The sequence below is a fragment of the Pan troglodytes genome, chromosome 10 (assembly GCF_028858775.2).
Source record: "Pan troglodytes isolate AG18354 chromosome 10, NHGRI_mPanTro3-v2.0_pri, whole genome shotgun sequence".
Lineage (NCBI taxonomy): Eukaryota > Metazoa > Chordata > Mammalia > Primates > Hominidae > Pan > Pan troglodytes.
In genome coordinates, this window is record NC_072408.2 from 43,091,688 (window position 1) to 43,104,941 (window position 13,254).

A 13,254-nucleotide genomic window follows, 5' to 3' on the forward strand; every position below is an offset into this window, starting at 1 on the left:
ATAACTTTACTAAAATCCCAAGAAAGAACTATAGATTTTTCATTTCCCAAATTTATGTAATCACAGAACCTTTTAATCAGGGCCATCTTGGGAGATAGAATTCTGCCCTGCATAAGCCCTGGGAGAGATCCAAGTACCAGATAAAGAATTAGGGATGAGCTGGTGTGTATTTTAATCGAGTGTAGAGATAAGACCAGAATCAGAACAAATTGTGGTTGCTAACAGCTAAGACCTTAGTAACATAAGGACTTAGTTGTACTTAGATGTTTGCTTCTTTATCAAGCTTTCACTATAAATCTTGCTCTATATGGTAATTATTTTTACTGTTCATTGGTTAAAATTGCTTCACTAGTGACAAGCTTTTATTTCAACAAGAAAAGAATGCTAATTCCTAGTCCAGGGGCAGCGTACCCAGAACGTTCATTATTCGTTTTTTATTTTTGAGAACAAATTGGCGATTATCTTGAAAATGGGATCTGCGAACCTCCATGGAGAAAGAGTCAGCAGCCATGGCTCCCTCATCCTCAGCAGATGGTGGTGGAGAGGGATGACTGCTCACTTTGGCCAAGGATAATGACTACTGTCTCATGATGCATTCCTCCACTCATAATTATGTTACAGGCAATCTGAAGTCTTCTCACCGCAGTTGACTACCAGAGGGCAATTTGGTTAGAGGGAATAACTCCTTGGTTTTAGTGCCCCCAATTTTATAGGTGGGGAAGTAAAAATCCAGGGTGCTCAGCCATCTGGCAAGCCTTACACAGAATGTTCTGGCAGTGAGAGATTGGAACTCAGATTGCTGGCAGTAGGCAGACCCTTTAGATACTGTTCTGAAAGATCCTACAGTGAATGAGGGCAATGTTGGTGAGGATAGCAACTCTGGGTATTTCCAGCAGCTCCATTCAACTGCTGAGAAGACAATCCCCATCTGCTAAATAAGGTGATGCTTTGGCAGGCTCAGGCGACACGGATTAGGGGACCCAGCCCAAACCCGTGCTTTTGTGATCTGTGCATCACCTTTCTCCACCACGCTTCTCCAGCCTACGCCAGGGTGGCAGAGGTGAACCACACATCAGAGGCTGCCACCCACCACCTCAGTACTGCAGCCAAGGGAGGGAAGGGAATCAGAGACATTTATGTCTGTTCTTGTTTGCTTCAGACTCTCACCTGGAGCTTCAGCTGAGCCTGGCTCAGCTTTCTTTCCAGGAAGAGCATGTGATCTTCTGCTTTTAAAGGATCCAGAGGATATGAGGAAAGACCTTACCAGGAGGGGCTGTCATTCAATTGATGGGTGGAGTATAAAAGTCTCATGGAAGAACTCAACATGAAATCCTCTTCCTGGATTATCTGTGGATGAATGATGTTAATTTAAAAATCCAAACATATATTGCTGAATACTATGTATTTAAATTTCAAAACAATCCTGCAAGTAGGATCAATGCCACTTTTTAAAAATAAGGAGAGAGAGAAGTCAAGTACCTTGTCCAAGGTCACCACATAGTGAGAGGTAGACATAGGATTTGAACCCAGGTCTTCAGAATTCCATGATGACAGGTTTTCTGTTACACCACAGCTATCTTACTCCTGTGTGGAATTTTGTGATTTTCAAAGGACTTTCACTTACATTATCCTGCAAGTCTCACCACAAACCAGTAAGGTAGGAAAGTGTTTGGCAGATTAGAACACAGACTTACGTTAAATCGTGGCCCAAGGTCACCCAACCCAACCCTAGTCAGTATAAGTCTCAGTCTTTTCTATCCCAAGTTGGCTTTCTAATTCTTCACTCCTATTCAGCCTCCTTTCCTCACCTTTGGTGAGCTTCTTAGGGATGCAAAGTTGTCTTGAGAACAGCCAGGGCCAAACATGTTATTGCTTCTCCATTCCCCCAAATAGAGTACTGGCAAGTAGCTAAACATATAGTGCTTGCTATGTGTCAAGCACTGGGCTAAGCATTTTATATTTACTTAACTTGTTTAATGCTCACAACAACCCCATAAAGTACTTGCCATTCTTAGCCCCATTTTACAATTGGTAAAGCAGACATATAAAAGTTAAGTAACTTGTCCAAGGCCTAAAAGTTGGTGGATAGTGGATCTGGGATCTGACGCCAGACAAGCTGCAGAGCAGAGAGCTGAGAATTAGCTGCAAAGATCTTGAAGTCGCTCAACTCAAGGTGGTTCCAAGGTTCTCAGACCAATCCTCTCCCCTAGACTGGACTGTTCAGAAACCAGAAACTCAGAAAGACAGAGTGCCCACTGCCAGTTTGGCTGGAATTCTGGAGATAGACCCCCCACCAATTTCTCAGGGAGTCTAGAATCAGTGCCACCTGCTCCTGTCATGTGTGAAATCTCCTATGCAGACGACAACCTGAGGATTTGGTCTTGCCCTGTGTGGTGTGTTTGGGTGTGGAGGTGGGTTGGATGGGGTTTGGGGTCTGCTGAGCTCTTGGCAGTGACAGCAGTAACTCATCATGTGTCATTCGTTCTGCCATCAGGGGTCCTCCATCCTCCTATTCCTGGCCCATATGGAGTAGCCATGGTCTAGACCAGGGTTTCCCAGACTTTCTGCATTATAAGAATGACCTGGAGGGCTTGTTAAAAATGCAAACTCTCAAGCCTTTCCTCTGAAGATTTTCATTCATAGGGCTGGGGTGGGAGCTGGTTTTAGGTATTTGCATTCTTAGACATCAGTCATCAGTCAGTTAACACGTTTGTGCCGTGCTTACCCTATGCTAGGAGCTGGACATTTAGGATAATTTAGAATGGGCAGGACTCAAGCCTTGCCCTCAAGAAGCTCAGGGACCGGAGGGGTATGGACAAGTAAGCAGGTAAGTATACTTTATGTCAGGGCCACGATGGGAAAAGTACAGGGTATGGTGGGAAGACAAGGAGGGGCATCTGACCCAGACCAGGGAGTAAAGCAGGGAGGGGATCCCCTCCAGAAGATCTGAGTTGGGGCCTAGACACAAGATACACTGTCCTCCTAAGATGAATGGGGTCCTTGAGCCGACTCTACCAGCCAGCTGGAGGGTTACCAGATTCTGTCTCCTCTTGCTTCTGGGTCCAGAAATTGCCTGCTGTCAGTCTAGGATGGTGGGGGGAGGGCTTGGTCTGAGGCTGTCCACAGTGCATGCCCCCTCTTCTTCCCAAACCTCATACTTGTTTGCTCCCTGTTCCAGGAGCTAGACGTGTTTACCTCCACTGTAATTTCTTCCCCATAAGTAGCATTTCTCAGCCCAAACTCCAGGTTTGCTGAGATGGATGCCTTTGGCTGAGGTGCTGGCAGAGCAGACTCTATGGGTCTGGGCCCCTCTCACTTCCGCTCCCACTCCAGGCCCTCTGAAGAGTTGGGAACAGGTGACATGCCACTAGAAGAAAAGGCCTAATGATGGGAGAGACGGGCGCAGCCACTGCGGGAGCCTGTGGACACTGTGGTGCTGCAGGGAGGGACCCAGCCCACTCGGAAGAGGTTGCCTGGTCCTCACCCCTGTGTCAGGGAGCTCATGGCTCCGGATCACCTGGTGTCTAAAGCTGCTTCCTCCTGCTGGATCAGGTGCTGCTTGGGTTCCCTGAAACCCTTGAGGACAGCACACAAAGGGAGGGAGGAGAGCTCCAGCATTTTGTCAACTGAGGCAAGTTTAGGTGATTAAGCTAAGAAAGCAAAGCCACTCTGGCCCAGAGGATTATCTTTGAGGTGTGTTGGGAACCAAGAAGTAACTTAATGCCTACGAGGCAAACCAAACCCAAGATGATTCTCAACTAATTGCTCGCCTCTCCTTTTGCCAAGCCAAACTCCCTGTTATATAAAGGCCAGTCTCCTCTCTTGTCCCCATCCCTCTCAGCTCTTGCTAAGTGATCACTAGCTCACCTCCAAGCTCTCTCACTATGAACAGACAAGTTTGCAAGAAATCCTTCAGTGGCAGGAGCCAGGGTTTCTCTGGCCGCTCTGCTGTGGTCTCTGGCAGCAGCAGGATGAGCTGTGTGGCCCACTCTGGGGGAGCTGGTGGAGGGGCCTGTGGCTTCAGGAGCGGAGCAGGCAGCTTTGGCAGTCGCAGCCTCTACAACCTGGGCAGCAACAAGAGCATCTCCATCAGCGTGGCAGCTGGCGGCTCCCGGGCTGGAGGCTTTGGGGGAGGGCGGAGCAGCTGTGGCTTTGCAGGTGGCTATGGAGGTGGCTTTGGGGGCAGCTATGGTGGTGGCTTTGGTGGTGGCAGAGGAGTAGGTAGTGGTTTTGGAGGGGCTGGTGGCTTTGGTGGAGCTGGTGGCTTTGGTGGTCCTGGTGTATTTGGTGGGCCTGGCAGCTTTGGTGGTCCTGGTGGCTTTGGCCCTGGGGGCTTTCCTGGGGGAATTCAGGAAGTGATTGTAAACCAGAGTCTCCTGCAGCCCCTCAATGTGGAGATCGACCCCCAGATTGGGCAAGTAAAGGCCCAGGAGCGGGAACAGATCAAGACCCTCAACAACAAGTTTGCCTCCTTCATCGACAAGGTGAGGACAAGGCCAAGAGGTGCTGTGGAGGGTTTGTGGTGCCCAGGGGTTGGTGTAGAAAGATGCCATGGGGACTTGTGAGACACAGGGCAGGGGTGCTTGGCTCTTGTCCTGGTGCTGTCTTGGTCCCTACAGGACAGTGATCATGCCTCTTTCACTTTTTGGGCCTTCTTTTTCCAGCTGTGAAATGGGGGGAAGAATTCCTGGTCCTGGTTTCCTGCTAAGAATGAGATGAGGGTAAATGAAGTGGGGGTCCAAACATGCTCTTAGTTTTTTGAAGAATGAGCCATTTTAGTCATGAAATTATTGCAGTTACTATAATTGCTCCTGAAAAGCAATTGCTTGATAATCCAAAGTAGCTGGTAATCAAAAACTTGTGTTAGCACAGATCTTGGGGCTGCATCTAAATGAGGTGTATTGGCAGCTGCCTTACCTTCCAAATGATGCTGTGCTTCAGCCAATAATTAAATTGAGCTGTCCATGCTGGGGCAGAGGAGGGTGTTCTGGGTCTGTGTGGGACTGAGCCCAAGATCTGAAGTGAATTCTAGGTCAGCTGCAAGCTGAATAACTGAAAGGAGGTCTTCCTATGTGAAACTTCTAAAGAAATGTTAGACCTCATTGACTGTTTTCACTGCCTTCATGGAGCTGAAAAAAGCTTACATCTAAAAAACAATGACAAACTTTATTTGTGCTTACCTCCTTTAGTGGTATTCTGAAGGATCCCTATAGACCCAGGACAGTCCTGGATTTGATTCTTAGCTTTGTCACTCAGTAGACTTGTCACTTTGGGAAACTTAAACTCTTTGAATCTCAGTTTCCTTATCTACAAAATGGGGATCACAGCAACTCCTTTATAGGTGGTTGTCAGGATTAAATGTGATGGAAATACATGAAAATAACAGGTAAGGCATAATCACTCAACAAATTCTAGCTCTCCCTTTTCTAAATCTTCATCCTTCCCAAATTAAAAAACATGGGAAATTGTAGATTGAAGAACTGGGTTCCTTCTCCACACTTCTACATTTGGGATGGGCAGCCCCACATGCCCAACTCAAGAGGCTGACTCCTTTTCTCCCCTCTTTGATGCAGGTGCGGTTCCTGGAACAGCAGAACAAGGTCCTGGAGACCAAGTGGGAACTGCTCCAGCAGCAGACCACAGGCTCAGGGCCCAGCAGCCTGGAGCCTTGTTTTGAATCCTACATCAGCTTCCTACGCAAGCAGCTAGATTCACTTCTAGGGGAGAGGGGGAACCTGGAGGGAGAGCTGAAAAGCATGCAGGACCTGGTGGAAGACTTCAAAAAGAAGTGAGGGCTCCTCCTGGGAAGTTTCCCCTTCTGGGGAATTAGCAGGGAGGTGTGGTCCTAATTTGGGATTTCAACTGTTCCCAATTGTGCCTTCAGTCAATACTCTGGGATGGATTTATTGAGTGAAGCATGACAAAGCAGAAGGGGGTGAAAGGGTGGGGACTGAGACTCCCATGTGGCTATGACACAGATTTCAGGCTCCAGATGGGCCCCCTCCTATTCCAGCCCAGAGGGACAAAAGAGTCCTCCCAGAGTTTAGAATCCTTTAGGATGGGGAGTCCGCCACACTTGACTGGACACAGGAATCACTTTGGATGCTTGTCAACAATGCGTATTCCTGTATTCCAGTCTTAGGTATTCTGAATCATAGGTGTGGACAGGCCCCAGGAGTGTGAGTGCTCCCCTAGCTCCTGGGGATTCTAGGCAGATGTCCAGGGCTGCACTTGGTAAAGGCCTTTATCAGTGTGTCCCGTCCAATCTCCTGTTCTGTAGCTTTGGTTTGCCTCCTCCTCCACGTTCCAAGTTGCAGTCCATATCCGCTGAGGTCTGCAAGGAGCAAACTGGGCCTCTCAAGGTGGGAGGGAGCTCCCGACTTCCCCAGGGATCAGAACCCACAGGGATGGGCACACCTGCTCTGCAGAGGCCCTATTCCAATTCAACCACACAAACGTGGTGGCCACCCACTCTGTGGCAGGCTGTGTGCTGGGCTCTGGGAATCCAGTGGCAACCCAGATTCATATTCCCAAAAGAGATCCAGAGACCTCTTTTCTCCTAGAGGAAAAAAAGAGGTCCTGCCCAGAGACCTCTTTTCTCCTAGAATCAGTCCAATTCCTCAAGCTTTATGAAATACAAACTCTTGGTAGTAGATTTTAGTCCTTAACAGGCAGGAATCCCACAACTTTGATGCATTCAGAAGATATGAATTCTTTCTTAACTGAAATTCCTATAAGAAGTAACTGTAATGAAGGAAAACAGAAACTGAGGAAATAGGCAGAAATGCCCAATGAGAGCAAACATTTCACTGGGTTCCATATGCACACATTGTGCTTTGCAAAGTCAATCAAAGAGCCTAGGCAAGTGGTCAGGCTCCTTGAAGTTTGCCCTCTCACTGACTGCCCATACCTCTGCCCATCACTGGATTTAGAGGGAAGAGGGCCAGGCAGTGCCCTGAGCTCTGAGAGGTCTCTGGACAGGACCAGCTACATGATTTTCAGGCCTCAGTGCAAAATGATAATGCAGGAACCTAGTTACAAAATTATTAAGAATTTCAATCATGCCTGTAATCCCAGTACTTTGGGAGGCTGAGGAGGGAGAATCACTTGAGCCCAACAGTTCGAGACCAGCCTGGGCAACAAAGTGAGACCTTGCCTCTACTAAAAATTAAAAAATTGGCTGGACGTGGTGGTGCATGCCTCCAGTCCCAGCTACTTGGGAGTCTGAGGCAGGAGGATTGCTTGAGCCTAAGGGGTTGAGGCCACAGTGAGCCATGTTTGTGCCACTGCACTCCAGCCTAGGTGACAGGGTGAAACCTTGTCTCAGAAAAAAAAAAAAAAAAAAAGAAAGAATGTCAATATGGTGCCAGCATTGAGCTAAGTGTGAGGACCCTGAGCCCAGGGTCCCGTGTAACTGCACGTGCCCATGAAGCTCGTCCTGTCTCTGCACAGGTGAGGAGAGTGCCTGGAATCCTCACCTCTCTTTTTTACTTCTGAAATGCCAGTGTTCAAATGTGTGCCTCTTCTTGTTCCAGGTATGAAGATGAAATCAACAAACGCACTGCAGCAGAGAATGAGTTTGTGGGGCTCAAGAAGGTAGGTGAGCCTGGACCAGCATATCCAGGTTTCCTTTCTGGGAGCTGCCCCCGTGGAGAGAGTGCACAGCCAGCTGTTCTGGGGCACAGGGACCTTATATTGTGTGTGGGATTGACACTTTTCCTTACATTTTTGGAAATGAAATGTTTCATGAAGGAAGCTGCTCTAAGTATATTACCATGGAAAGGTATGTTAAAATGTTACTGTGACTAATGGGCTGATTAGCAATGCGAACTAATAATGAGCGCTTTATGTGTAAGATTAATCAAGATTTTCAGCCTGCAAATGTACTCCAGATGCTATTAAAAACAATCAGCAAATACTTGTAGCATATTTAAACCAGTCATCGTAAAAGTGAAGTAGTGAGGATACCCTAATTTCTGTTCAGGAGGGTGGGATTTCTGGTACTATACAACCAAAGTCACATACATATTAGGTAAATATGATTTTTCTACCCTAAAATCAGATGGTTACTCTGTGCCTTATGGTTTGTATTTTGTTAAAGTATTGGGGCTTGATATGTCAAGCAAGGAAAAGGAAGAAAGCCATTTTGATCTTCCTTATTTTAAAAGGGAAGATGAGAAGTCACAATTAGGAGGAGAGCTGGGGGCGGAACAAAGATGAGACATGAGGGCTTAGGAAAGAGCCACTGGGTGGGAGGGGAACAGAGGGTCATTCTCTGGGTTTCTGACCTCCTCTGCAGGATGTGGATGCGGCTTTCATGAGCAAGGTGGAGCTGCAGGCCAAAGTGGACAGCCTGACAGATGAAGTCAGCTTCCTGAGGACCCTCTATGAGATGGTGATTCCTTGGTTTGCAAGCTGCAGAACCTTCCTGTCTGATTCTTCCCAAGCATAACTTTAGGGGACAGCCAAACAGCACAACACTCACAAAACCAGCAATGGGGCTCAGGACTCAGCTCCACCCCACCTGGGAAATGTTAACTGAGGTCCTTCAGTCTGCATAGACCTGGCCCACAGGTCCTCAGGCCATTTTGCTCTGCACCTTCTCTCTGGCTTCTATACCCATGTCATAGTTGGCTTCTTCATAATACTCCCTCCTGCTGGGGGCCCATGGAAACTTACACAATAAGACTCATTGGCTGATACTTTCAGGCTGACAGCCTAATTATATTTGCATATTTTGCATATTTCCTTTAGCCTTGTTGTCTAACATCCTTTAGGCTGTAGCCAGGCCTAAAATGTGAGCTTATTTTTCCAACTGATCCACCTCTAGCCCCATCCTTGGGATATCTCCGCTAGTAGAGGATTCCCAGCATCCCCTGGTCCAGGCGATGGTAAGAGTAACTATCCATGTTCCCTGCAGGAGCTGTCCCAGATGCAAAGCCATGCCAGCGACACGTCAGTGGTTCTGTCCATGGACAACAACCGCTGCCTGGACCTGGACAGCATCATTGCCGAGGTCCGCGCCCAGTATGAGGAGATTGCCCAGAGGAGCAAGGCTGAAGCTGAGGCCCTGTACCAGACCAAGGTGGGAACCCTCCCTGTGTCCTTGGATCCTGATGACCTTCACTGAGAATGTGCCAACACTTTGCAAAAGCCACGTTGATTGGTTTTTCCTCTGTCAGCTTGGGGAGCTGCAGACCACAGCTGGCAGGCATGGGGATGACCTGAGGAACACCAAAAGTGAGATCATGGAGCTCAACAGGATGATCCAGAGGCTACGGGCTGAGATTGAAAATGTCAAGAAGCAGGTGGGGCTGGGTTTAACGGAGAGATCCCAGAGGTCTTCTGGGCCCCGGAGAGAAGCAGCATAAGCTCTGCTCCTCTGCTACATGCTCTCTCCATCCTTTCATGGTGTCACATGTGGGATAGCGCAGTGTCTGGGAAACTCTGTTCTCCCAGATGTTTCTGTTGGAGGTTGAACTTCTTGGAATGCTCACTCAAGAAAGATGTTTGTTTATTCTAGTTTGCCTAACAAATCTTGCAACTGCAGTTCTGGACTTAAACACTCAGATGTCAGCAGGATCTGCCCTTAGTGAAGCTGTTTCTCACACATTTCACATAACCTTGATGGCTGCTCTGTATCATTGGAATGAAGTCATTAGGCAAGAGAGTTTTTAACAGTCTTGCAAAAAAGATTAGGGACTAACCAGACCACTACTACCTGTAACAGCATAGGAAAGCAAATTAGTGCTCCCTTTCTTGATGAGCCACAAGTTGATTTCAATGGGACAAAGATGAATTAACCAACTGCAAAACTGACTTCTTTTCTCTGAGCATGCTCCATTGGGATTTCTAAGGAAAGGGAGGAAGGGATGCAGGATGTGGGGGAAGAGATCTACTCCTAGTAAAGATCAAGTGTTTGTTTCCGGGTCACTATGCTAATTGATTTTCTACCTCAGAATGCCAACCTGCAGACGGCAATTGCAGAGGCTGAGCAGCGTGGAGAGATGGCCCTCAAGGACGCCAATGCCAAGCTCCAAGACTTGCAGGCTGCCCTGCAGAAGGCTAAGGATGACCTGGCTCGGCTCCTGCGTGACTACCAGGAGCTGATGAACGTCAAGCTGGCCCTGGATGTGGAGATTGCCACCTACCGCAAGCTGCTGGAGGGAGAGGAGTGCAGGTGAGGGGCCATGGGATCACCATTCTCCAGATATGGTTTTAGAGTGACCTTTGATAATGTGGAAAGGGGGCAAGATGATAAGGAGAGGAACACTAAGACAAAGGGCAAGGAGTGTCTTGAATGACAGAGTCAAGGGTTCAAGCCCCACTATTTTATGTCCATCAAGATCATCCAACTCCCAAATGTTTAATGGACATCAATATCATGTTACATATCTCTATTGATCTTCACTATGTGCAATGTATTAGGAAAGTTCTTTGGCATTATGACAAGTGATAGACCAGTGCTGTCCACTGGAACTTTTTGAGATGATGAAAATTTTCTATTCTTGTGCTGTCTAATACAGTAGCCATTGGCCACTTGAGCCCTGGAAATGTGGCTAGTGCAACCGAGAAACACAGTTTTACATTTAATTTAATTTTAATTAACTTAAATAGCATCATGTGGCTACTGGCTACCATACTGGAAAGCTCAATATAGACAGTCCTACAAGCCCCACCCCTGAAGCTGAGTCCATATGGGGAGACGGTTGATACATCCATGCTCTTGGAAAATAATACAGCATTAAGCAGCAGATAGTCTTAGCAAGTGGTTATCAAATGCTAAAGGAGTGTCAAGAATTGAGAGATCTTTCTGCTGAGTTTCTGCCCAATGCATCATGTGCTCAGGGAGTAGCTAACCCTCTGTCCTTGGGTAGCTCCCAATCTGATGGAGGAAGCAGAACCCAAGTATGAGAAGGAAAGTGAGAGTGAAGGTGATGTCAAGTGTACTAGGAGTCATGGGATGAGGAGGGAATGGTCAACACCAGTGGGCACACATTGGCAAGATATGCAGACCCATTCCATATCTTCTCAGATATGTGGACGTGCCTGCTCCATTAACAAGAATAAGACACAGGAAGATGGACAGTGTAGGTGGTACATTTCAAATCCATCCTGCATTGAGTTTCAGCCCCTCCCATATTTTCTCCACCCTGAACAACCCCAATCATGTCACCACCACCCCAGGAGGGCCCATTGTGGAAGCCTTCTTGGAAAGGCAGAATTGGAAATAAAAAATCCAGGGCTGGGTAGAGAAGAATGAAAGGGCATGCTAAGGTGGGAAGATGGTCTTAGCAGGGGATGAGAAGTGGAGACAGGCCAATCAAGGCAGAGCTGGGCATCAAGTAGTTTGCCTAGAGAAGATAATCTCTAAGGGCTAAGGGGAAAAGTGTGGGAATTCTCAACTCTTGAAGCAGCCCCCTTTTCTGGGGAGATATGGTCATGGAAACAGACTTGGAATAGGCTTTCTTCTTGCAGGAGCTTGACCCCTAGTGGGGCAAATGGGAGGGCATGGCTCCCAAAGTTGTGAACTCTCAACTCTTTGGTTATTGACTCATTACAGAAAGAATTCACCTCTCTTCTTCCTTTTCAGGATGTCTGGAGAATGTCAGAGTGCCGTGTGCATTTGTAAGTAGCCCATTCAAAAAACCCTCTTCCTGGGTTGTAAAAGGGCAGCTAGAAACAACCTCACTGACTGACCTTCAGGCAAGAAGGCCTGTTCCATCCAAGGAAGTCAGGCCACCTGACAGCGTCTAGGATCTCAGGCCATGGCCACATGCTCTGCCCCTAGTGTAAGCTGACAACCTCTCAGGCCAAAGCTAAAGCCCCTCTGGTTTGGGGAGTGGCCTAGGTTGGAAAACCAGAAATTTCTGTAGATTTCTGGTTCCTGTTCTTGGGAGAAGGCACTAGAGGCCAGGCTCACTCTCATGGTTTGCAAACTGAGGCATTAGATAAGTTAGCATCTTTCTCGAAGTCACATGGCCAAGCAGGGTGGGGATGTAATACAGTCCTTGGCTTCCAGTTTCCCAGGCCCTTTGCCTGAATTGTGTGCCTGTTGTCTTGTAGCAGTGGTCAGCAATGTCACCAGCACAAGTGGCAGCTCTGGCAGTAGCCGTGCAGTTTTTGGAGGGGTCAGTGGCAGTGGCAGTGGTGGCTACAAAGGTGGCAGCAGCAGCAGCAGCAGCAGCAGCAGCGGCTATGGAGTCAGTGGCGGCAGCGGCAGTGGCTATGGAGGGGTCAGCAGTGGCAGCACTGGGGGCAGGGGTAGCAGCGGGAGCTACCAGAGCAGCAGTAGTGGGAGCAGGCTCGGCGGTGCAGGTGGCATCTCTGTGAGCCACAGTGGAATGGACTCCAGCTCTGGCAGCATCCAGACTTCTGGAGGCAGTGGCTACAAGTCTGGTGGTGGAGGCAGCACCAGTATCCGCTTCTCCCAGACCACGAGCTCAAGCCAGCATAGCTCCACCAAGTGATCTACTGTTCCAAATCTCTATAACCACCTGCTTCCCACTCAGCCTGCAATAGTGTTTCCCACTCTCTGCTTGGCATCAGTAGATGCATATGGGTCAACCACATTTTTCCTCAAGTTCCCTGGAGAAGAAGCTGAACTCCTGGTTTCTCCATCCCCATGACCTTCCCAGGGCCATGGAGGTCCTGCTGCTGGTCTGGGATGATGATGCCCCTGGAAGCCTTCCTGAAATGGCCCCTTACTTTGGACAGCAACCCCTGAGCCCAAGCCAGTTTTGGCCTTCACAGCCTGGCCTGTTCCCACTCTGGCCCATCTCCCTTTCTTACTGGGAGTTGGTGATTTGAAGCCAGTCATCTCAGCACTGTCTGAGGAGGGCAGAGCCATGGGTTCAGTGCTGGAGGGTGCACGGTCAAGATCTCCAGACTGCTGGTTCCCAGGGAACCCTCCCTACATCTGGGCTTCAGATCCTGACTCCCTTCTGTCCCCTAATTCCCTGAGCTGTAGATCCTCTGGTGACGAGTATGTTGCACTTTCTTTTCTCAATAAATTGCACTGAATTTCACATTCTGGTGTTGATCTTTTATTCCAGGAGTCACAGAATAGATCATGACCCAAAAGTGATGAGAAATCAGGTGGGGGTGATGGTCTTCCAGGAATTTAAAAGTGGGTATAAAGGCCACTGAATAGTCTTGGCTTCTCCACCTATTTGGTTAGGTTCCCGTGATAGGTCTGCCCAGGAGTATGTTGTTTAGGGGAGACCTTCCCCACTCCCAAGAAAGTCATCCCAT

At 48.2% G+C, this 13,254-nt stretch overlaps 1 protein-coding gene across 1 annotated transcript; it reads left to right on the forward strand.

Annotated features, from left to right (window-relative positions):
• The first annotated feature begins 3,830 nt into the window (after nucleotides 1–3,830).
• Nucleotides 3,831–13,028, forward strand: KRT76 (keratin 76). Its single transcript, XM_522397.5, has 9 exons — nucleotides 3,831–4,484; nucleotides 5,574–5,788; nucleotides 7,536–7,596; nucleotides 8,300–8,395; nucleotides 8,921–9,085; nucleotides 9,183–9,308; nucleotides 9,960–10,180; nucleotides 11,594–11,628; nucleotides 12,067–13,028. The coding sequence occupies exons 1-9, from the start codon at nucleotides 3,885–3,887 to the stop codon at nucleotides 12,468–12,470; spliced, it is 1,923 nt and encodes a 640-aa protein (XP_522397.4). The 5' UTR covers nucleotides 3,831–3,884; the 3' UTR covers nucleotides 12,471–13,028.
• Nucleotides 13,029–13,254: the final 226 nt, after the last annotated feature.